This window comes from Stigmatopora nigra, chromosome 15 (genome assembly GCF_051989575.1).
Source record: "Stigmatopora nigra isolate UIUO_SnigA chromosome 15, RoL_Snig_1.1, whole genome shotgun sequence".
Lineage (NCBI taxonomy): Eukaryota > Metazoa > Chordata > Actinopteri > Syngnathiformes > Syngnathidae > Stigmatopora > Stigmatopora nigra.
The window spans coordinates 13,210,254-13,235,525 of NC_135522.1; the positions used below are offsets into that span (position 1 = coordinate 13,210,254).

The 25,272-nt window shown below is 41.2% G+C and overlaps 1 protein-coding gene across 2 annotated transcripts in view; it reads left to right on the forward strand.

Annotated features, from left to right (window-relative positions):
• Positions 1-3,670: 3,670 nt before the first annotated feature.
• The window catches only part of LOC144209100 (uncharacterized), a 23,654-nt gene continuing 2,052 nt past the window's right edge, over positions 3,671-25,272 (forward strand). The window contains exons 1-3 of one of the 2 annotated variants that reach the window (XM_077735313.1): positions 3,671-3,970; positions 12,574-12,827; positions 23,124-23,370. In XM_077735313.1, the coding sequence (XP_077591439.1) occupies positions 3,842-3,970; positions 12,574-12,827; positions 23,124-23,370 (630 nt within the window). In that variant the 5' untranslated portion in view covers positions 3,671-3,841. The remainder of the gene's footprint in view (positions 3,971-12,573; positions 12,828-23,123; positions 23,371-25,272) is intronic. The other variant, XM_077735311.1, reaches the window with a different exon arrangement.

The window sequence follows — 25,272 nt, forward strand, 5'->3', positions numbered from 1 at the left end:
TGTAAAACAAATTCATTCACCTCTATTTTATACAACATGACGCCTATGGCCTTTATTACGTCGCCTTGACTCCAAATTCTATGAACCAAGATAACACGGCGAATTTGTAAGCGAATTTCGCCCATCCCATTTTGTTCATAGACAACCCATCTACCTAAAGCATCACTTGTTTCAAAACATGAAAGGCCCCACTAGAATTTGGGCATCCAGCGCCAAATAGAGCCTATTTACACATTTGTCTCAAATTTGTTTTAGATGTGGGGTCCCCAATTTCCCAAAATTTCCCAGAATTCATGTACCAACACATCCTGTCAAAACCCAAAGCGACGACCATAACCTGTTTCTAAGCCAGATTTTGGAATTTGGAGAATTTCTCCTTTCCCCCCCTTATCTAAGCTTGTTATTGCCACTCGTTATCTCTGTAACATTCAGGCGTATTAACCCCATCGTTGCAATGGTATGAATTTCAAGCTAAAGTTCTCACCAATTTGCATGCCCTTAAAGCAGTAAAAAGCAACGTTATTTGGTTGTATCAATTGACCAATGCTTATCCAATCCGTAATATCCTTAAAGTCATCAATATGACCTGTGACAAAGCATATTTCCTCCCGCCAGGACAACAGACAATGTTCTTTCAAGTGCACTTTGAAAAACATTCCATGTTACTCCATTCTTAGGGAAAATATGCTCATCCTAAACCAATTATTTTATCTACAATTCACCTAATTATTTGGATGAATGCCATGAATTTTCTCAAGCCACTATCGCATTGTAAATTTCCCATCTGATGTCGTTAACAGCCAAATAACTCAATACCCACTATATACTTTGTAAATCACCTCATATGATGTTTACTTAAGACAAGAGTCATTTCCCATAGCTCCCTGTTACCAAAACAAAAATCTACAGCAATTAAATTAGAGAAATCAACCTTTTGTTAGGCATTTCCTAATTACAATTTTTAATGTTTTAAAGACCTTATTGTCACCAATATACCATAATATTGTAAATTTTGTCATCCTGGCCTTTTCTTTAACCAGCCAACCTCCTGGATTAAAGTATTTTGAACAATAAAAATATTCAGAAATAGTATTAATATTATTTTATCCTCCAAAAGCTAGTTTCCTTTAACTAAGAGTCCCTTTGAAATCCACAATTGCTCAAAAATGACTATTTTGGTCTATTCCCAAATCCAAAGCTTTTTACCAAATCAACCTTTTACTAAACAGATTTTCTATCCTCTTAATATACATTTCATTTTAAAACCCAAAAAATGAATGCGAAAGCATTCGCATAACCTTGCATTTCTTGCAGACCATGTATTGTTCTTATTCTGAAAAGTCCAAACAGAAAACGCCATAAGCCGCTAACTATGACCTCCACTCTTGCTGCGAAAGCAGCATTGTTATCTTATGTTTACAAACCAGCGAGTCAACACTTGAAACGTCGCCTTTTTTTCCTGTGCCCAAATACAACGCTTTTTAGAGAAGACAACCATTAAACAGTCAAATTAACCCCTCTTCCGATATTCAACTACATCACAATATTTTTCCAAGACCCCATATGTCCAGAATATGTATGCTGCAAGCACAACAATATGGCAAAAACCCATTTTCTGCCCTCAAGTTTGCTTCAGCACCCCCAAGGCCAATTATTATTATTATAATGTCTTCACGGAAGGGATCACAAAATTTTAGTCGTTTACACGGTCCGAACGCTCCCGAAAGCCCAACACACATGTTTCACTCCCATCTAATCAGCAGCCGCTGCACCAGAACGCTTTTCCCGCAGTCGACACATTATTTGGCAAGTCTAGAGCATAATAAAAACACAGGTGACATTCCCTGCTAAACATTTAAATGATCATTTTGTATATATTCTTTTGTCTTTTTTAACACCATCTACCCGCTAGCGGACGGGATCAAAAACCAAGCTGCAATAAGTATATTCCTAGCTTTTTAACCAAAATTTTGCATGACAATTATACTGTGCCTATCCTCCTCACACTCTTTTCATTCTTCTAATTTATTTCAGAATTCAGATAGAGACACAACATTTTTCTCGGTTATGTCAGATCTTGGGATGTTCTCAATGGGAATGTCTCGTATGTTTGCACACTCGTATGTCAAGGTATTACTGCAAGGATGTTTCTATGGCTAGCTAGTCTGATAATTAACTTAATTTAGCACATAGACCTGGCAGGATCTCTTAGGCTAGAATGGAAATAAATCCCATCTTCTTGGACAACGAGAGCTTAACAGGGAAGGAATTATGGGTTTGGATTGGATTGGATAACTTTATTCGTCCCGTATTCGGGAAATTACATTGTGGCAGTAGCAAGAGGGTGATTAGACAGAACTGCAAAGCAAAAGCACAAAGTACAGAGCAAATCAAAGTAAATGGAATCATCAGATCATTAAAACATAAAAGCAGCAAAAACACAAAACGAACAAGAGTGGACAGAGCTACCGTGGCCGCCGGCTGCCGCTTAAACAGCGCCATTTTGGTTGCGGTAACTGAATCGGACTCAAAAAGACCTTGCAAAGTTGGACAAAAACTGGAACCACACACAGGAAGTCTTCCACGAGATGGGGAATTCTGCAGACTGTGACCAAGGTGGAGAATATGCAGAGTCGCTCTTGCAAGCTTATCCGCACAGTTACTCAGTAGTCTGAAGCTGAAAAAAAAAACAGCAGCAGGGCAGAATACCTCGACTCCGTTGCTGGTAGGGGCCGACAGCTCTTCCATCCCATCCCACGATGGAATGGTTGGTCAGAAGCGTTGCCTCTTTTCCCAGCACTTTTGTCCAGCTCCAGACCTCCGGCGGTACCGAGATGTTGCTCCTTCTGCTGCGTATTGTAACAGATTGTTCCATGTGTGTGACAGCGTAGGCATGGCTGGCTGGCTGCCCCCCCCCCCCCCCCCCCCAAAAAAAAAAAAAAAAGAAGTGGCCGAAAGATGCCAGGCTAACAGAACAAGGAAAGTTGTAAAAACATTAAAGTAAAAAGTATAAAGTACAAAGTAAAGTAAAAAGGAATGTATTAGGAAATATTAAAATGTCATTTAAAAAAAGTAAGAAGGGCTGTAAAACATGAAAAACATAAGAGTCTGACACCCTTGGCGCAGACCTACTGCCACAGGCTCCCGCTTGAACGGCGCCATCTGTTGTTGTTTCAAGACAAGTGTGTAATGTATAACACATACAAGACTTAAGTGATGGTATACACAGAATACATGATGAGTGTGAGTATTCTCACAATGTTTATAGGCTGGTGATGTTAGATTTTGAATATATGACAGGATTTACGCTTACATTTTCCTTTTATACTTATTCTTTGTATTTGATTTTCAACACAATGCCCCTTTTTTCTGCAGTCGGACGGGTTTGCACTTCTGTGCTCTGCTGGTGACTTAGTGAACTTTCACACTGCAAGCAACAATTGGGTGAAAATAGCAACTTATTTGAATGTGTGTGGTTTTATGAATAAGGTGCAATTTAATCTAGTACGTTTGTATTGTTTTTTTAGGTTCTGTCAGGGCCAGACAAGTAGGCGGCTACACCTGTCATCCATTTAAATGTACAGCACCGAATGGACTAAGCAGCAGGGGCGGCTCGCCACATCCTCGGAGCTATTTAAACCATCCATAGATGGACCACGTTGCAGACGCGCTTTTCAATCTTCTTCTCCAGGCCAAGAGATGGCAGTAGTGAAGTGTATATGCCTATTTGTCCACCGCCAAAATGCTTATTTCAAAGAAGAAATATTTCTCGTTGCGGGAATATCCTGACAAAGCATTTGAGCTTCTAATTTAAAAATTACAAATAAATTTATAACCTACAATGTATGCGAGGACTAATACCGGAAGCTCACATGGAGATTTTACTGACAGAAATGGAGTGAATTATGTGTCATCGACAGAATCTTTCGGTCATTGCTCTCAGTTGTTCTGGAAAAAGGATCCACACGACGTAAGAAATCCCACTTAACGTTAGCATATGAATTAGACCACCATTTAAATATGTTGGTACAAGATGTGGAATACTAATACATTACCTGTGCGGGTTTCACACCAATCAGGATTCTTTCATCGCTATGTTAGTACGAGCATCTTTTTGATCGTTCTGCAAAGACTCCGAGTGGCTTGTGGCCTTGTTTGTCGACCTGTTATCATTTAAGTTTATTGTAGTGTTGGACATAGGTACGGGACGTGGGCAAACATAATATAAAAAGCACACGACCTGTCTCAACCAATTATATTTATGAGGTACTGCGTTCAATACGCAATATGCTTGCCAGTGTTGTGCTATTGCTAACCCTCAATACCGATGTGACTGAAAGCTGTAAAGCCAATGTGTCGTTTACAATTGCGTTTTTGAGAGACTAAGCGAATGAAAGACATTTATTAAATGGTCTTCTCCCTTGCTGTGATACTACATTTGATTTTTGTTTACGCCTGCTTTGCACGTCAGGCATTGTGGTCCCAATAAACAAAAAAATCAGAACCACCAAAACAAATGCGTTGGGAGTCCAACTGAGCAAATTCACCTTTTTTTGTTTTTTGGACAAACAACCATTCACGCTCACACTCGTACCTAGGAGCAATTCAGAGTGCCCAATCCACCTGCCATGCATGTCTTTGGAATGTGGATTTACGGGAAAAAACACGGACAAAATGGAACGCTCCGCCCAGTGCTCTTAGAGCCATTTACACGAAGGAGTTGTGGCGAGAAAGACGGTGCCCATGTTGTTCTGTTATGTGTGTGTGTGTGGGGGGTGGGGGGGGGGTGGGGTGGGGTGGGTCTGTGTGTGTGTGGGGGGGGGGGGTTGGTTAGGGTTAGGGGTGTGTGTATATATGTATGTATGTCGACGTATGTATATACAGTTGTGGTCAAAAGTTTGCATAAACTTGTGAAGAACATAATGTCGTGGCTCAAGTTTCCAGTTATTTCTACATCTATGAGTTTTCTCTGATAGTGATTGGAACAGATAGTTCTTTGTCACATTCATGAAGTTTGGTTGTTTTATGACTTTATTATGGCTGAACAGAAATCCACAAGCTTCTTTGACCACTCTTTGACAGAATTGGTGCAGTTCAGTTAAATTTGATGGCTTTCTGACATGGACTTGTTTCTTTAGCATTGTCCACAGGTTATCAAAGGGGTTGAAGTCAGGACTTTGGGAAGGCCATTCGAAAACCTTAATTTTAGGTTGATTTAGCCATTCCATTACCGCTTTTGATGTGTTTGGGGTCATTTGGAACACCCAACTGTGCCCAAGGCCCAACCTTCGGGCTGATGACTAGAGCTTATCTTGAAGAATTTGAAGGTAATCCTCTTTCTTCATTATCATATTTACTCTCTGTAAAGCACCAGTTCCATTGGTATTAATACAGCCCCACAACATATTACTACCACCACCGGGCTTGACGGTGGGCATGGTGTACTTGGGTTTAAAGGCCTCGCCTTTTCTCCAAACATATTTCTGGGCATTGTGGCCAAACATCTCGGTTTTAGTTTCGACTGACCACAGAAATTTCCTCCAGAAGGTCTTATCTTTGTCCTTGGCATCAGCAGCAAACTTCAGTCGAGCCTTAAGGTGCCGCTTTTGGAGCAAGGGCTTCCTTCTTGCACGGCAGCTTCTCAGTCCATAGAGATGCAAAAGTCGCTTGACTGTGGACATTGACACCAGCAGATTTTTGTTTTGGTGATTCTCGGTTTAATTTTCACCCTTGAACAATTTTCTCTCAGAAGCAGGTGATAGCTTTTGTTTTCTTCCTGATCGTGGCAGTGACAAAACAGTGCCATGCACTTTATACTTACAAACAATTGTTTGCAATATTGCTCTTGGGACCTGAAGTTGAAATGGCTCCAAGTGACTTTCCTGACTTGTTCAAGTCAAGGATTCACTTTTTCAGATCCTTGCTGAGCTCCTTTGACTTTCCCATTGTAGTGTTTATGGGTGTTTGAATCCAATGAGACCTATTTAAATGGCCTCAGAGAAGTCACCAGCTGTAGTCACTCATAATCACTCACAAGATGTTAAGAGGCCATGCTATGAAGCTCATTTCACTGACACAACTTACAAAGTCACCAAAATTGCTAATTCATGTTGCTGTATGTATATTTTGGACCCAGCAGATTTGATCGCTTTTTCTGTTAACCCATAATAAAGTAATAAATGAAACAAACTTCGTGAATTTTTTTTGTGACAAAGCAGTATCTGTTCCAATCACTATTAGACAAAAATCTGAGTTGTAGAAATAACTAGCAAACTCAAGAGAGCCGTGACATTATGTTCTTCACTAGTGTATAAATGGCTGAATCAGCGACAGCTGCTAGGGCTGTTTTTTTTGTATTCTACTGATCCTTAATTTTGACCATTCTCAAACACGATTTTTGGTGTTTGCCAGCTCTGTATCCACACTTGGAAAAATACCGTCAGAAGACTGTGAAGACGAACGGCGGTTGAAAATACATAAGACGGAATCTTGAAACAGTGGTTGTTGTGAAACAGCTAATGACAGCCCAGTATAGAGTACAGAGCTTCTAAAGTGAGAATCAATGCATTTGCGACAATATTTTCAAAATAAAGTAACGAATAACAAATGCATGTACTTTTTGGGGGTTTCATAACTTGGATAATTTTCTTATCTCGGGGCACTCCTATACATCCTAAAAGTTTTGTAGTCTTGAAATTCTGCATCTACAGGTATTTTTAAGTAGATTTATGACTAGTTTTTTTTCATGCTGAAAGTAGTGTATTTTTCAGAGTCTAAGTCGCAGTTTTTTTCATAGTTTGGGGTGCGACTTGTACTAAGGTGCGACTTGTGAAATTATTAACACCATTATATCATTATTACATACCTGTCAACCTAAGACTACATAAATCCGTATGACTGGCTAGAATGGCTAGAAAAAAACGTATATGGACTGTGGTATCCTTATGACTTATGTGAATCAGCACCAACAAGAGGGACCATGATTTTGATTGCACGAACAGTACATTCGCCCTGGACACTCCTAGGAACCCTGTGCCACCGAGCTCACTATGACTAACGACTCGCCAATGCTGCTCACCTATTACCTTCGCCCATCTGTGGAAGTCTCTCAATAAACAGACAATCAATCTCCCAGTTGTACTTTTGCCTGCTTTGGGGTCCTCTGTCCGTGTTTGTAACATCAACATTCACATTCATTTGGACGGTTCAAGCACATCCTAACACCCAGCACAAGACCTGAAGCGGGGATCCATGAAACTAAACGAAGCTCCCATAGATTCTATAGGAGCTTCTTTTAGTATGGCAAATTTTCCACTTCCAGTCCCGCACCAGATGCTGCGACACACTTGGACCGTCCAAGAGCATCCAAATGTCACCTCCTGTAATATAAACTTTGCCGCTAATTTATAAAAAGAAGAAACTGAGAAGGGCTGAACAAAAAAGGCACCAAAAATTCTGCAGATTATAAGATGCAAATAGTATAATATGCAGCCATTAACGGCAATCGAGAACCAGAATGGAAGTTTGCATACTCTGTCCACTTGACATCTCCGTGAATAGGAGCTTTAAGACAGTCTTGCGTAACCTGTGGAAGCAGTGGATGATGGAGGGAGCGCACAGCTTCACGGCAACCAACAAAATGTGTCATGCAACTTTCCTGGAAGTCATTCAATGGATTGACTTCAGTGGGAACCAAAACCATCCTGTTGGGATTCAGGCTGGCACAATTGGAATTGTGACTGACTATGAGTCTGACGTAAGCAATGTAGAAGAGGAAGTGGTGCATCGTCTACCTCCCGGGTTGGGAGAATTGTTTAAAAGTGACATTGAGGATGAAGATTTTGTTGGTTTTAATGATTTGGAGTGAAACATATATTTTGGTAAACTTGTTAGCATGTTCTTTATGCTAGTTATTTAAATAAATCTTAATGTTACATTGTGACAGACATTACCGGGCATGTTTTTCTTGTTGTTGTTCTGTAATTTAATTTTAAATTTCCTTTCACGATGACAAATATGTTTTCGGTGTTCAATGTCATTAAATACGTTTCCCCCAAAAATGCGACTCCGGTGCAACTTATGTATGCTTTTTTCTTCTAATTTATTCAATTTTATTGCTGGTGTGACATATACTCCAAAAACTGGCCGTCTGCTTGGCAATGATGTCTTCTGTTGATTGTTTATTTCATTTGGTATTGCACAGCAATTTTTGGTTGGAAGGCAAATTTATAAAAATAAAGATTCCTGTCAATTTCTGCAGGTTTGATTAATCACTTCAAAATATAAGAATCAAAAACAAAATATTACATTGGAAAATCATCTTTTTATCTTAATCTCACTTTCCCTCTCTCTTACTTTCTCTCCTCTTTCTCTCTTGCTTTCTGTTTCTCACATTTATTGGATTGGATAACTTTTCATCCCGTATTCGGGAAATTACATTGTGGCAGTAGCAAGAGGGTGATTAGACAGAACAGCAAAGCAAAAGCACAAAGTACAAAGCAAATCAAAGTAAATGGAATCATCAAATCATTAAAACATAAAAGCAGCAAAACACAAAACGAACAACAGTCGACAAAGCTACCGTGGCCGCCGGCTGCCGCTTAAACAGCGCCATTTTGGTTGCGGCAACTGAATCGGACTCAAAAAGACGTAAAGTTGGACAAAAACTGGAACCCCACAGAACAGCAAATCAAAAGCACAATGTACAAAGCAAATCAAAGTAAATGTAATCATCAAATCATTAAAACATAAAAGCAGCAAAAACACAAAACAAGAGTGGACGGAGTTACCGCAGCCACCGGCTGCCGCTTAAACAGCGCCAATTTGGTTGCGGTAGCTGAATCGGAGTCAAAAAGACCTTGTAAAGTTGGGCAAAAACTGGAACCACACAGGAAGTCTTCCACGAGATGGGGAACTGCTGCAGACTGTGACCGAGGTGAAGAATATTTAGAGTCGCTCTTCCAAGCTTATCAGCACAGTTACTCAGTAGTCTGAAGCTGAAGAAAACAGCAGTAGGGCAGAATACTTCAACTCCGTTGCTGGTAGGGGCCGACAGCTCTTCCATCCCATCCCACGATGGAATGGTTGGTCAGAAGTGTTGCCTCTTCTCCCAGCACTTTTGTCCAGCTCCAGACCTCCGGCGGTACCGAGGTGTTGCTCCTTCTGCCGCGTATTGTAACAGCTAGTTCCATGTGTGTGACAGCGTAGGCATTGCTGGCTGGTTCCCCCCAAAAAAAGAAGTGGTCGAAAGATGCCAGGCTAACAGAACAAGGAAAGTTGTAAAAACATTAAAGTATAAAGTACAAAGTAAAGTAAAATGGAATGTATTAGGAAATATTAAAATGTCATTTAAAAAAAGATAGAAGGGCTGTAAAACATGAAAAACATAAGAGTCTGACACCCTTGGTGCAGAGCGACTGCCACCGGCTCTTGCTTGAACGGCGCCATCTTGGATATGAGAGGACATTTATGCTCTCTTTCTGTCTCGTGCTCTCGCTCTCTCACTCTATCTCTCTATTTCTCGCTTTCTCTCTTGCTCTCTCTCGCTTTCTCTGTCTTGCTCTCTTGAGAGAGAGAGCGCACGCAAGAGAACCAGAGTGAGACAGCAATATCACTTACCAGTGTTTTCAGTGTGATAGGGCGCAGTCTCATTTGCGGGTAAATTTTCAGTTTTTTGTCATACATTGGACGCGTTGTCCTATAATGCGCTAGCACAGGGGTAGGGAACCTATGCCTCGGGAGCCATATGTGGCTCTTTTGATGGGTGTATATGGGCCTCCGCGAACCTGTGTGGTAAAATAGGGGAACGGCTGTTGAGAGGTCTAAGTCCCGAACGGACCAATGGGAGCGTCACGGTGGCGCCGAAACTATCTCTAGCGCCTTTTTAAAATCATAATTTTTCTTCATTAGACTCTTCTGCATGCATACTCTCATTGATACTAATTGATTAGCAACAGTGAAATAATGTTCTCAAAAGAATTCAGACTTTTTACTTCCATAGTAGTGAAATAAATAATAAATGCTCACATTTTCATGCATTTTTACTTTTAAATTCTGAGTATGGCTCCCAAGGAATATTGTTTGAAAATATGAATTGTTTATGGCTCTCTTCGTCAAAAAAGTTCCCGAATTCTGTGCTAGCATGACACTAATCTAGTGTATGTGATGCTGCCCGCTAGCGTATGTTAGGCTATTCGCTGCGTAGGTTATGCTAGCTGCTAGTCGTATTATTGGCTAGGCACTAGCGTGTTTTTTTAAAGACAGCACGAGCAAAACTAAGTTTGATAATGCTTTATTTAGGTAAAAACTACACTGATATAATGAGTTTGGTGTTTAACATGCTACGCTCCACTGCCAGTCAGAATTGTGTTTTGCGAGAACTTGATTCCAGCTTCAGAAAGGGCGCTAGCATGACCCTAGGCTAGCATATGTTATGCAATCCGCTAGGGTACCTATGTTATGCTATCCGCTAGCTTATTTTATGCTAACAGATCATGTATGTTATGCTAGCTGCTAGCGTAAGTTAGGCTAGCCGCTAGTGTGTTTTTTTTCAAAGACAGCACTCTGATATAGAGTTCAACATGCTAGGCTCCACTGGCATTCAGAGTTATGTATTCCGGGAATTTGATTCCAGCTTTGGCAAAATCTCGAACAACAGTGCTGATCGACACTTGAGCCCAGTCGTCCACCATGCATTGTAACTCGCGACATGCATCACTCCCAAGCCTTTGAGTCTCCTCACTGTTATAACGGCAACGAGGATTCATTGGAAAACGTCACGTAACTCGTGCAACACTGCCTGCCTGAACCACAATGTTGACCAGGGGTGTCCAAACTTTTTGCAAAGAGGGCCAGATTTGGTAAGGTGAAAATGTGTGCGGGCCGACTTTTAGCCTGACATTCTTTGAACCATTAACACTAAATGCAAATTAACTTTTTGGGATTTTTTTTAATTACAAATGGCATACTTTTACTTTTACATTTTTTTTACATTTAGGTTTTTACCGAAATCACAAACCACAAAAAATTAAGAAAACTATCAAGGATATCTAAGTTCATGTGAAACATCACATATTATTCACTATTATATGCTCACTGTAGGAACAGTGCTGAAAACAAAACAATGATCACTGCATATTCAAACTGTGATTTTGACCATCACAAAAAAAATAATGAACTGAGATTTAAGAATTTATTCAACTCAGAGGACTTAACAAATATCTTGCCTGCACTAATGTGAAGGGTGATACTGGGATCTTGACTGCAGTATGTAGTCCAGGTCTTCATCGCACGCTAACGAGAAAAAGTCAAACTCAGTTCCTTTTGCCTCTAACTGTCTCTTAATATCTAATGAAACGTCTTCAATTCTCCGTGCCACAGTATTACGAGCCAGGCAAATATTGGCAAACTCTTGCTTCTTCGCGGGACAAATTTTCTCAACCATTTTCATTACACAGTCTTTAATAAATTCACCGTCACTGAAAGGTTTGCAGTGCTTTGCAATTAGCGTTGCCACTTCGTAGCTTGCCTTTGTGGCATTTTCATTTGACTCACGGACTCTTGTGAAAAAGCTTTGCTGTGCCGTTAAAACAGCTTTCAGTTGCTTCACTTTTTCACCGCGTTCGTTCCCAGTTAGCTTGTCGTAGCTAGCATGTTTCGTCTGGTAGTGCCTCTTAATGTTGAATTCCTTGAAAACAGCCACAGTCTCTTGGCAAATTAGGCAGACACAGTTGTTTCGTATTTCAGGGAAAAAATACTCAAATTTCCACTTGTCCTGGAAGCGGCGGCCCTCGCGGTCAACTTTCCTTTTCTTGTTTACATGTTAGAAATGGGCTGGGCTGAAACAATGACGCAAGGGTCACGGCGGCCAGAGTGCGGCCAGAGGGCTACTGCCATCTTCTGGTCAAGTGAAAAATAGCTTTTTGTACACATTTATTTTATACTGTGGTCAACAGTGCTGGCGGGCCGTGTATTATTGATTTCATGATAGAGGCCGTGGGCCGGTAAAAATTTGTCCACGGGCCTTAATTGGCCCGCGGGCCGGACTTTGGACGTGCCTGATGTTGACCATCCGTTAGTAATCCGTTAGCAATCTGTATTACATCTTTAGTCCATTTTCCAAGCGTTCATACCCGCATTGTGTTGTCATTCACGTAAGGCATTTCCTCTGTATAGCTCTGAAATACTGTTTTTTGGAGAGTGAGGGAGTTTTTGAGGGTAAAAGGCTGCAAGCACACGGAAGTCAAATGCCTTGCCACTGACCTGGGATTTACCGTGATGCTTGGAATGCGAGGGGAGGCTATTTTTAGGGTGAACGTCCGCTGGGTTGATGGCAATAAGTAGCGTTCCGGCAAGAAATAAAACCAGTCACTCAAGCGGTCAGGGAGTTGGAGAAAATTTTAGACTTAAGTGTGCCCTTTGGGTACGAAAATACGCTATGTCGCTAATTTGGCTCCAATTGTTATCCCATTTTTATTGAGATCTTGCTTAAATAGTTTGAAAAGCGTCAGTATTAAACTTGATAAAATGAAAAACTTAATAAGTCACCTTTAACAAATAAATGATTTTTGACAGTCGAGTTCAACCATCAACTGGTGTGATCAGCTCCCTTCATCGTCAGCTGCGCTCTCAAACGCCAGTATTTCTTCAGCTGCTCTTTCAGGTTCCAGTCTATCCTTAGAATCAAGACAACCAGGACCAGCAACATCTGCAACAGATGACATGGATTCAGATGAGAGGCCATATGTATGTGACTTGTGCAGCTGTGCATATAAGCATGCCAGCTCCTTGCTCAACCACAAGCTCACTCACAAGACCGGAGACTTCAGGTAAAAACTAAAAACTCTTTTTGGAATTGTGATTGATTGTGAATTGATTATTTTGATAGTTAATAACCATTTATTGTGGGAATTTGTCACCTGATTGCCTCATAAACAGTATAAATCAGGGGTCTCAAACTCAATTTACTTGAGGGCCGCACGAGGCAGAGTCTGGGTGAGGCTGGGCCGCATCAGGATTTCCACAAGAAAAGCGCTGATAAAACATTCCAACGTGTTCAAATAACTTTTTTTAACAAAAAAATTATGAATTAAATAAATTAACTTAAAGATGAATAAAAACTAAATCAATAAGTAATAAAAAATAAAATAATAATGAGAATACAGTAGATATACAGTGGCTGGCTAAGTAGAGAAAACTAATTATTTTTATTTTGTTTCAAATGTCTGTATTAACAGCTCTTTAAATTTTAACTTTCTGAACTTTACTTCTTGCTGCTAGAGACCTGGCAGCGCTTCTTCTCACATAGCTTAGTCACATTTGGCTTGAGGGAGGAAGCAGTGTAGACCCTCAATAGAGCTTGAAGATGCTCATCAGTAAGTCTGGACCTATACTTGGACTTATTGAAGTTCAAGGTGGAGAAGAGTTTCTCACACAAGTTTGTGCTCCCAAAAAGGCACATGGTCCGCTTGAAGATTCGGGAAAGTTCAGGGAAGCTGGGGGTCAACTCTCTCAAAAAATGTCCAAGCTTGTCTGCTTCTCCACTCACCTCCCTGAACTTGGCTTTGAGTGCAGAGTTGCACTGCAGGTCAATGAGCTCCATTTGAAGCTCAGGAGGGGCATCTTGCACATCAAATGAGAAGGGGTCCGCAAACATTTGAAATGTGGCTTTGTATGTCTTGAAGTCGGCAAATCTGTGATCAAATTCCTCCTGCAGCTTCGAAATGGTCTCCACATATTTCTCACCACTGAGTGGTGTGCCTGCATCCACAAGAGCCTTGCATGCTGGGAAATGGAAAATGTTTGTCTGAGAGAGCTGGGCTTTCCATAACAAAAGTTTAGTGCAGAATGCTCTCACATTGTCATAGGCAGCACTGACAAGTTGCCCCTGGCCTTGTAGCTTCTTGTTCAGTACATTAAGCTCATGTGTGATATCAACAAGAAAAGCTAAGTCCATGAGCCATTTGGGATCACTTAGCACAGGAACAGCAACCGCGTCTATCTCCATGAAGTATTTTACTTCTGCTCTCAACTCAAAAAATCTCTTCAACACATTTCCCCTGCTGAGCCAACGTACCTCAGTGAAGTAGAGCACATCCCCATGTTCAGACTCCATTTCCTCCAAAAAAGCACGAAACCTTCTATGCTTTAAGCCCCTGGATCTGATTTGGTTGATGCATTTCACAACGACAGACATCACATTGTCAAACTTCAGGCATCTGCTGCAAAGGGCCTGCTGATGGATAATGCAGTGCAGACCTATGGCCGACTCCACACCCTCCTCTTCCAGTTTTTTTTTGAACAAGTGCTACCAGTCCATTCTTCCTCCCAATCATTGATGGGGCTCCATCAGTTGTTATTCCAACAAAGCTCTTCCATGGCAAACCGACATTCTGAATGGCATCACACAGCTTGTGAAATAATTCCTTAGCGGTGGTCTGGCCATGCATTGGAATTATTGTGAGCAACTCCTCCAACACTTCAAAATTGTCATCAACACCACGGACATATATTGCGAGCTGGGCAGTGTCTGTGATGTCTGTGGTCTCATCAAGAGCCACTGAATATACACTGAAGTTTTGCTCTTTCTCACAAAGTTGACCATAAATGTCACTTGACAGTTCAGAAATGCACTCTGCCACGGTGTTGGCAGAAAGGCTGATGTTGTTGAACTAACTTTTTCTGGACAGACAATATGTGCAGCCTGTAATATGCACTTTTTGATAAATTCACCTTCTGTGAATGGCTTGCCTGCCTCGGCAATCAGCTCACAAACGGCGTAGCTAGCTTCGACTGCTGCATCACTTTCTTTTGTAGCCTTCTTGAAAAAACCCTGTTGCCTCAGAAGACTTGTTTTAAGACTGTCAACCTGGTTGGCTCTCTCATCTCCCTGGTATTTGTCGTACTCCTCAGCATGTCTCGTAGCATAATGACGTTTCAAATTGTATTCCTTGTGGGCCGCAACTTTTTCAGTGCAAATGAGACACGTCGGGGTGCCCCTGTGCTCAACAAAGAAATATTGCACTCCCCACTTTTCTTGAAACTGTCTGTGCTCATCACTCACCTTTCTCTTCACGGCAGGCTTTGAAACAGACATCTCTGGGGCTGTAATATGTGTTTACACTTGGAATGAGTCTCAGATTGAACTTTTAACTTTCAGTCGCGCGTTTCTGTGGCGCATGCGCACTTTCGATTTGACGTTTGACTTTCAGTCGCGCGGGTCTGTGGCGCATGCCACTTTCGCTCTCCGATCGCATTGGATTACGGCCGAGCGGCGTGATCGGCTTCACGGCTTCTCCTCTGCCCATCTGATTGGAGGAATGAATGAGTGAGTGAGCGAGGCACTGGACAGCCCGGCCAATGTCCCGCCCTCCAGAGCCGTATACTTCACCGTGATTGGTTCATCCAGCTCCGAACACCGTGTCATTCATATCAATCTTGCGGGCCGCACGGACATTAATCTTGCATATTAAGACGCGGGCCGCGAGTTTGAGACCCCTGGTATAAATCATGGTATCTTCCCATAGATAAAGTACTACGCAGTGACTGCTGGGATATAGAGTTCTTCAATTCACCCAGTATTATGTGTGTGTATGTGTATAGATAGATAGAGAGAGGCTCTCTATCTCTCTATCTATGGTGGGTGTGTGTGTGTGTGTGGTTGGGTGGGTGTGTGTGGTTGTTTGGGTGGATGGGTGGGTGGGTGGGTGTGTGTGGGTGGGTGTGTGTTTACAGTGAAGCAAATATGTATTTAGTCAACCACCAATTGTGCCTGTAATTGTCAACATGGGTAAGCCTCAACCATGAGAGACATAATGTGGAAAAAATACCAGAAAATCAAGTTTGATTTTGAAATAATTTATTTGCTAATAGTAGTGGAAAATATGTATTTGGTTAATACCAAAAGTTCTTCTTAAAACTTTATGTACCCTTTGTTGGCAATAGCGGAGGCCAAACGTTTTCTTTAAAGAAATTTTCACTCAAAATCTCTCGATACATGGCCCAATTCATTCTTTCCTTCAATCAGCAAAGACATTGAAGGTGAGACGTGGCTGGGTCTTTCAGCATGGTTATGATCCCAAACACGGGCATCGGAACAAAGTAGTGGCTTCGTAAGAAACATTTCAAGGTCCAGGAGTGGCTTAGCTGGTCTCTAGATCTCAACCCCATAGAGAATCTGTGGAGGGATTTGAAAGTCCGTGTTGGAATGGGCCAAAATACTAGCAACAGTGTGCAAAAAGCTAGTGAAGAGTTCCAGAAGATGGTTGGGCTCCGTTATTGCCAACAAAGGGCACAAAGCATTGAGATGAACTTGGGTATTGACCAAATAATTATTTTCCGCAATTATTTGCAAATAAAAACAAATCTTCCTTGTGTGTATTTGACCAAATACCTGTTTTCCTGTCTAATTTGGAAATAAATTCTTTAAAAATCAAACAATGTGATTTTCAATTTTTTCTTTCTTTCTTCCACATTCTTTCTCATGGTTGAGGTTCACCCATGTTGACAATTACAGGCCCCTCTAATCTTTTCAAGTAGGATAACCTGCACAATTGGTGGTTGACTAAATATGAGTGTGTGAGTGTGAGCGCCCGTGAGGGCGAGCGTGCGCGGGAGTGTACATACATTTGTGAATAACATTATGTCATAGATCTTGAGTTTCCAGTTATTTCTACATCTCAGATTTTTCTCTGATAGAGTGATTGGTATAGATACTTCTTTGTCACAGAAAACATTTGTGAAATTTGGTTCTTTTCTGACTATTATGGGTTAACGAAAAATGTATAAAATCTGCTGGGTCAAAAATTTAAATACAGCAACACGAATTAGCAATTTTGGTGACGTAGAAAGGTGTCAGTGAAGTGAGCTTCATAGCATGGCCTTTTGAAGTCTTGTGAGTGATTGAGTGACTACAGCTGGTGACTTCTCTGAGGCCATTAAATAGGGCTCATTGGATGCAAACACCCACAAATGGTACAATGGAAAAGTCAAAGGAGCTCAGCATGGATCTGAAAAAACGGAATCCTTGAATTGAACAAGTCAGAAAAGCCACCTGGAGCCATTTCAAAGCATATGCAGGTCCCAAGAGCAACTGTGCAAACAATTGTTTGTAACTATCAAGTGAGTGGCACTGTTTCGTCACTGCCGCGATCAGGAAGAAAATGCAAGCGGTCACCTGCTGGGAGAAAATTGGTCAGGAGGGTGAAGATTCAACCGAGAATCTCCAAAAAGCAGATTTGCCAAGAATTAGAAGCTGCTGGAACACAGGTGTCAGTGTCCACAGTCAAGCGTGTTTTGCATCTCCTTATACTCAGAGGCTGCCGTGCAAGAAGGAAGCCCTTGCTTCAAAAGCGGCACCTTAAGCCTGGACTTAAGTTTGCTGCTGATCACATGGACAAAGATAAGACCTTCTGGAGGAAAGTTCTGTGGTCAGACGAAACAAAAATCCAGCTGTTTGGCCTGAATGCCCAGCAATACGTTTGCGGGAGAAAAGGTGAGGCCTTTTAACCCCTAGTAAACCATGCCTACCATCAAGCACAGTGGTGGTAGTATTATGCTGTGGGGCTGTTTGCTGGAACTGGTGCTTTATAGAGAGTAAATGGGATAATGAAGGAGGAGGATTTCCTTCAAATTCTTCGAGCTAACCTAAATCATCAGCCTGAAGATTGGGTCTTGGGCGCAGTTGGGTGTTCCAAAAGGACAATGACCCAAAACATACATTAAAATCTCGAACAACAGTGCTGGTTGACACTTGAGCCCAGTCATTCACAATCCATTTTGACTCGTGACATGCATCACTCCCAAGCCTTTGATTCTCCTCGCTGTTCGATTGCTACCAACAATTCATCCCAAATCGTCACGTAACTCGCGCAACGCTGCTTGCCCGAAATTCAATGTTGGCCATCCGTTAGCAAAGCTGTTAAATAGTTTTCAATCAATATTCCAAGCGTTCACACCAGCATTATTTTGTCATTCACGTCAGCCATTTCCTATGTATAGGTCTAGAGTGCCTGTCTTTGATTATTGTATTTTTGAGGGTTTAAAAGCGCTAAGATCACACGGAAGTCAAATAACTTGCCGCTCGCCTTGGATGTTTTGAATGGATTTACCGTAACGCTTGGAATACGCGGGGAGGCTATGTTTAGGGTGAACGGCCGCTGGGCTGATAGCAATATGTAGCGTGTCGACAAGAAATAAGACCAGTCATTCAAGCATTCAGGGTCATAAAAAAAAATGAATTTTGTGCACAAACAAAGCGCACCAACCAGTTGGGCGCATGAATTTTGACTTAGGTGCGCCCTATTGGTGTGAAAATACGGTAAACATATTGATGATTTTTACAACTTATGTTGACATACAGTTGTGGTCAAAATCTACATACACTTGTGAAGAACATAATGTCATGGCTCTCGAGTTTCCAGTTATTTCTACACCTCTGATATTTTTCTGCTAGAGTGATTGGAACAGATACTTCTTTGTCACAAAAAAAACATTCATGAAGTTTTTGTTAACATGTCCGTTGGCCATGTTCACTTCAATTAGGCGCTTTTGATAGCCATCTACGAGCCTCTGATTGAATCTTTGATCTTGACAGAATCGGTGCAGTTCAGTTAAATTTGATGGATTTCTGACATGGACTTGTTTCTTCAGAATTGTTCACAAGTTCTCAATGGGGTTAAAGTCAGGACTTTGGAAAGGTCATTCGAAAACCTTAATTCTAGCCTGATTTAGCCATTCCATTACAACTTGATGTGTGTTCGTGGTCATTGTCCTGTTGGAACAGCCAACTGCGCCCAAGACCCAATCTTTGAGCTGATGACTTTAGGTTATTGTTAGGTCTGAAAATACAACTTCAGGTGCAGGTTGAACTCACAACCTTTCTCGTTCCGAACCTGCTCCAGTTCGGGGGGCCCGTCACCAGATCACCGGAGCGGCGAGAGAACAACTGTCGGGTCGATTCTTTCAATGGAGGATGCTGTCGTCGTCGCTCCTGCAATTGTTGGCTGTTGGGTCTCGGGTTTTCGGCACCAAAGTATGTTAGGTCTGAAAATACAACTTCAGGAGCAGGTCAAGAAAGAGTGAGATCAATTTAAATAGAAAATAGGTTTATTACCAGACTGCAAAGTGGACAGTGAGAGTTCCTACAGTAGGGTCTTGTTCAACGCAATGTTCCTGCAACTCTAGTCGAAATGAACAGTGAGTGTGTCCGAAATGCAGGCAAAACTGACAGTTGTCACTAGGACTTTGGACAGATACGTTTCAGTCATTCGCAGGGCAAAAAGTAATTGATCAGTGTCGGACAGTTGAGTATTTGTGCTGACATGTCAGCCCAATCACAAGACTAGGATTGATTATTCAGTCAGACAGTTGGGTGTTTATGCTGACATGTCAGCCATAAGGATGACTACGATGCTGTTATACTCACAAAAACTAATACAATATGAACAAGCAATTGCAAAGAGACTTTTTCTTATCTTACAGTTATCTTGAATACTTTGAAGGTATTCCCCCTTCATTATCCCATTTGCTCTCTGTAAAGCATGACGGTAGGCATGGGTACTTGAAGTTAAAGGCCTTACCTTTTCTCCTCCAAACGTATTGCTGGGCATTGTCGTCAAACAGCTCGATTTTTGTTTTGTTTCACCACAGAATTTTCCTACAGAAGGTCTTATCTTTGTCCATGTGATCAGCAGCAAACTTTAGTCGAGCCTTAAGGTGCTGCTTTTGGAGCTCGGGCTTCCTTCTTGCACGGCAGCCTCTCAGTCCTTGGAGATGCAAAACACGCTTGACTGTGGACATAACACCTGTGTTCCAGCAGCTTCTTATTCTTGGCAGATCTGCTTTTTGGCGATTCCCGGTTGAATCTTCACCCTCCTTACCAATTTACTCTCAGCAGCAGGTAATAGTTTGCAATTTCTTCCTGATCGTGGCAGTGACAAAACAGTGCCATGCATTTTATACTTACAATTATTTGCACTGTTATTCTTGGGACCTGCAGCTGTTTTGAAATGGCTCCAAGTGTCTTTCATGACTTGTTCAAGTCAAGGATTCGCTTTTTCAGATCCATGCTCAGCTCCTTTAGCTTTGCCATCGTAGCAATCAATTGTGGGCGTTTGCATCCAATGAGCCCTATTTAAATGGACTCCGAGACGTCACCAGCTGCCTTCCCAAAGTCCTGACTTAAACCCCATTAAGAACTTGTGGACAATGCTGAAAGAAACAAGTTCAGAAAGCCATCAAATTTAACTGAACTGTCAGAAGCTTGTGGATGGCTACCAAAAGCGCCAAATTGAAGTGAAAATAGGGCACACGGTCTACTTGCCGAAAGACATTTAGCCGACTGACGCCTGGCCGAAGGCCAACTGGCCGAACGTAGGATTGGCCGACCGACTATCTAGCCGAAGTCCATTTTGCTGACGCACTCGCCCCGCCCCCGGTCGTGTGTGTGTACAACTTTTTCAACCTCGCCCCGCGGGCCATATACGGCGCGTTACTGATAACATTCATTTAGAATAACAAGTTACAGATAACAACATTCATTAAGAATAACAAGTTACAGATAACAACATTCATTGTGACAGATAACAACATTCAATTAGAATAACAAGTTACAGATAACAACATTCATTTAGAATAACAAGTTACAGATAACATTCATTTAGAACAACAAGTTATAGATAACAACATTCATTTAGAATAACAAAGGCATTTATTCGTGGCCAAACAAAGTAGTTATAACAGTAAGTACTGTAATGACAGAAGAAAAAAGTAGTTATAACAGTAGATACTGTAATTTACACCAGCATAGAAAACATTGAGATTAATCTTTGAATGAAGGTTCTCAGCAAATAATTTTGAATCTATATTTTCTAAAATAAAGGGAAATTATTTAAAATTAAAATCTATTTAACAGGTATATCTTTCTGCGTATCTCAAACGCCAAAGAGTTATCAATTAAACAACTGCTACTTTGTCTTCATTTGTTCTATCTGTAACTTGTTATTCTAAATGAATGTTATCTGTAACTTGTTATTCTAAATGAATGTTATCTGTAACTTGTTATTCTAAATGAATGTTATCTGTAACTTGTTATTCTAAATGAATGTTATCTGTAACTTGTTATTCTAAATCAGTGATTTTCAAACTTTTTTGGCCACCGCCCCCTTCACCGCCGGGCCAAAATGCCAACGCCCCCCTCTTTACCCCTTTCCAACGAACGCTAGAACGACTATATTGCTAAATGTCACAAGAATTGGTTGATTCTTCAATCACAAACAGTTTGAAGACTAAAAAAAACAATTTTAATAAACATAAATGGTTATCATTTATTCTTCAATTACAACACCTTGAACTGAACTTGAAATAAATTGTAAAACTGAACGAGTAACCTAAAATGATTTCTGTCGTGATGATGAGAAAATCGCGCACGTATAGTTGCTTTCTGGCAGCTATAAAAACTGACTTGCATGTGGAGAGAAGCTTAAATAAATAGAAGACAGGCGCCTCAGATATTATTCGCTAATTTCGTTTCTTTTAATAGACCAATGCGCGGTTCACCTCGAATCATAAAAATTGATAGCTGATGCATTAAGCCGGTCGCTGTGCGCATACGTCTGTGGTTAAGCGTTGCCGGCGCGCTATTGTGTGCTCCTCTGCGGCTGACTGGATGGTGGTGGTTTCCCCAGTCGCCTGCATCGACGATGAACTCGCGACAATTAGTGATATACGGTATATGCGCGCTGCTCGTGGGCGCTCGAGCAGACAACGTTTCTTGTTTCAATAAAGCTTGTTTTTTGTCGACTTTTTATTACAGACAATCAATTTTTCCGGTCTTTCTACAAACACCAACGTCACATTTTACTGTAATTGCTCCATCGCCCCCTTCACTATTTCAACGCCCCCCATTCGCCTGTTTATTCGTCAGCGCCCCCCTGAAAGTTCACACCACCCCCCGGGGGGCGGTACCGCCCACTTTGAAAACCACTGTTCTAAATGAATGTTATCTGTAACTTGTTATTCTAAATGAATGTTATCTGTAACTTGTTATTCTAAATGAATGTTATCTGTAACTTGTTATTCTAAATGAATGTTATCTGTAACATGTTATTTTAAATGAATGTTCTCTGTAACTTGTTATTTTAAATGAATGTTGTTATCTGTAATTTGTTATTCTAAATGAATGTTGTTATCTGTAATTTGTTATTCTAAATCAATGTTATCAGTAACGGGCCATATATGGCCCGCGGCTAAAAAACTTGTACACACACGACCGGGGTACTTCGGCAAGATAGCCGGTCGGCCAATTAGTTGTTCATTCTACGTTCGGCCAGATGCCCCTTCGCGAGTTGGCCTTCGGCCAGGCGTCAGTCGGCTAAATGTTTTTCGGCAAGTAGACCGGCCACGGAAAATAGCCAAGGGACATGTTACCAAATATTAGCGCTGCTGTATGTATATTTTCGACCCCGCAGAATTGATCACTTTTTCTGTCAACCCTTAGTAAAGTATTTAAAGTACCAAACTTCATGAATGTTTTTGTGGAAAAGAAGTATCTTTTCCAATCACTCTATCAGAGAAAAATCTGAATTGTAGAAATAACCGGAACCTCAAGAGATCCATGACATTATGTTCTTTACAGTTCATGTAAACTTTTCACCACGACTGTATATTGCATAGCCACCAATGTACAATTTAAGTTGTACATTGAGACAAGGCTCAAATTTCCGTTGGTGGTGGTGTGTGTGCTGGGGTAGAGTGGCTCGGAGGAAGGGCAGCTAAGAGGTGTCCAATTAACACCAAGGGGCGCCAAATTGAAACATAGTTGCAGCAAGCCTCTTGATGTGTTCAATTCACAATATCTGTTGAAGAGCAGTCGTTACCGGTGAATCATATTACGAGGCATTGAATGGAGCAACAGACACGCACTGGACAGGATAAAGAGAAGAGTGGCGGCATGCGAGTTGAAATAACGGTTTCATATTGATTTCTTCATATCGGCCTGTCGGATTAATATAAGGCCAATATACCATATCCATTTCCAAATATAATAATTGGTCCATCTACATGTGTTCTAGACTAGCCACCATTCTAATGTTCTAATGTTCAACTTTTTTTTTTCAACATTACAGATGTGACTTTTGCAGCAAGCCTTACACAAACTACATGTCTTTGCGTAACCACATGCGAATCCATGGTCAGAAGCGTTACATGTGTGATCGTTGTGGAAAGGCTTTTCGTTTGGCTCGGTATCTTCGCAACCACCAGAGGATCCATGATGATGGGCCAAACCGTTTTGATTGTCCCTCCTGTTCCAAAAGTTATAGGACCATGCTCGAGCTGGCTCAACACCGCTGTAGTGCTGCAACATCTACCCAGGTGGGTCTATATAAGATTATGTTTGGGAATGTTTGATGCTTAAAGAGGCACTAAAGACAACTGCCAATATTTTATTTGTTAGTTGTGTAGTATTTTTATGCTTGTAATCACGTAAGTTAAAACTATAAACTATTAAAGAATAATTATTCAATCACACCAAATGACAATGGTTTCCAATTAGTGTAGAAGTTTAATATTTGCACACTTACTCTAACTCAAATATGAGCCGCTTTTGACGGACAAAAAATCAAATCGAGGATTCGGCTTTTTAGCGCAGAAAAAGTCGACATGCAGGAAACTCCTAGGTGACAATGCCAACACACCACCAAGTTATGGCGCCATGACACAAGACAATGCGCTAAACTAAAATAAAGTTTGGATCGTCTATGAATGAGATTCGAGAAAAAAAACTTACTTGTGCCCGTCACTGCTCACTTGGGACACGGCCGTCTTACCGGGCGGTGCCGTTATACCTAGTTAAATGTGCTCTTTGACTGGCCAGATGCGAGTAGCCTTGATTTTGAGATCAAACAAAATTGCACTATTGCAGTACAGTCTTCCCTCGGTTATCGAGTTTAATGGGGACCGGGACCAACCGCGATAAGTCAATTTCCGCGAAGTAGGGATGCCCCTTCAAAAATGCTTAATTTGAATTTAATTTAAAATGATATATATATTATTATTATTTTTTACCCCCCTGTATACAGTACACCATATAGAATACGGGTAGAGAGAGTGAACTTCATGTTATAACAAAAGACTAAAATTTGTTGTCTCAATGTAATTGTATTTTATTTATTTTTTCAAAAAAGTCGTGAAGCTCTGATTCGCGGTGGCTGAACCGCAAAGTAGCAAGGGAACACTGTATTATGATCCATCGAAAGATTTGAGATATTTTGACATTAGAAGCAATATGGCTGCCACAACATCTTAAGCTTCTGGTAAGAAAAGTAATTTATGTAATTAGAAAGCATCAAGTTTTCATCAAGATAGACTTATTTCTTTTTTCAAATTGAATAATTTGATATTTGCATTCACAAAGACAGTCGCATTAACTTCTTATGATATTGACCCTAATGTCCTTTAATTGATACCACATGTGATGATTTTTCTTAAGATTTTCCCTACAAAGTAACACATTCGTACTCTAATAAAACAATGTATATGGGGCTGCAAATGTGAATCGGGGGTGACTTGTATGCGAGAAATTGTAAAATTCAACAATTTTAAAGTGTGGCTTATAGGCACGGGCGGCTTATCTGGGAGTAAATACGGTAATTGTTATACTGAGCGTTTGTCTCCGTTGCGAGCACAATAATGTGTAAATATAAATATTAATGCTCACATTTATAATGGTATCCCAGAATAACCCCAACCACTGGAGGGACCCCAGGTCAGGAAAGTCGTCCCTCGTTGTCTTGGGACGGTGGCTTGGCACACAACATGCTGTTGATGTTAAGTCACCTCAGGCACCTGAGGATTACCCTCAGAAGCACTAGAGCTGCCACTGGAACGCGGATCAGTTCATCCAGGGAAAACGTAGGGCGCCACATTCCTGGGTGGTTTTGTTGGATTCACAGGCCACGACAGGCGTTCTCCCAAGAGACACCTTGTGAAGGTTCCAACTGTTGTCTCCCACATACTGTTGTTGGGCACTCACTCCACCTCTTCCTGTCAGCCTCCTGAATGGATCTGCTTTGTTTAGTTTTCCAGGGGTAAAGTTTATTAGCAAAAGGGCAAATTTAGGAGTCCAGTCCGTGGATTCAGTCTGCCCCCCCCCCCCCCCCCCCCTTATTCAGAATTACTAAGGTTATCAGGAGCAAATCATTTACAGTGGTACCTTGAGATACGTGCTTAATGCATTCCGGGACTGAGCACGTATGTCAATGTACTCGTAGCTCA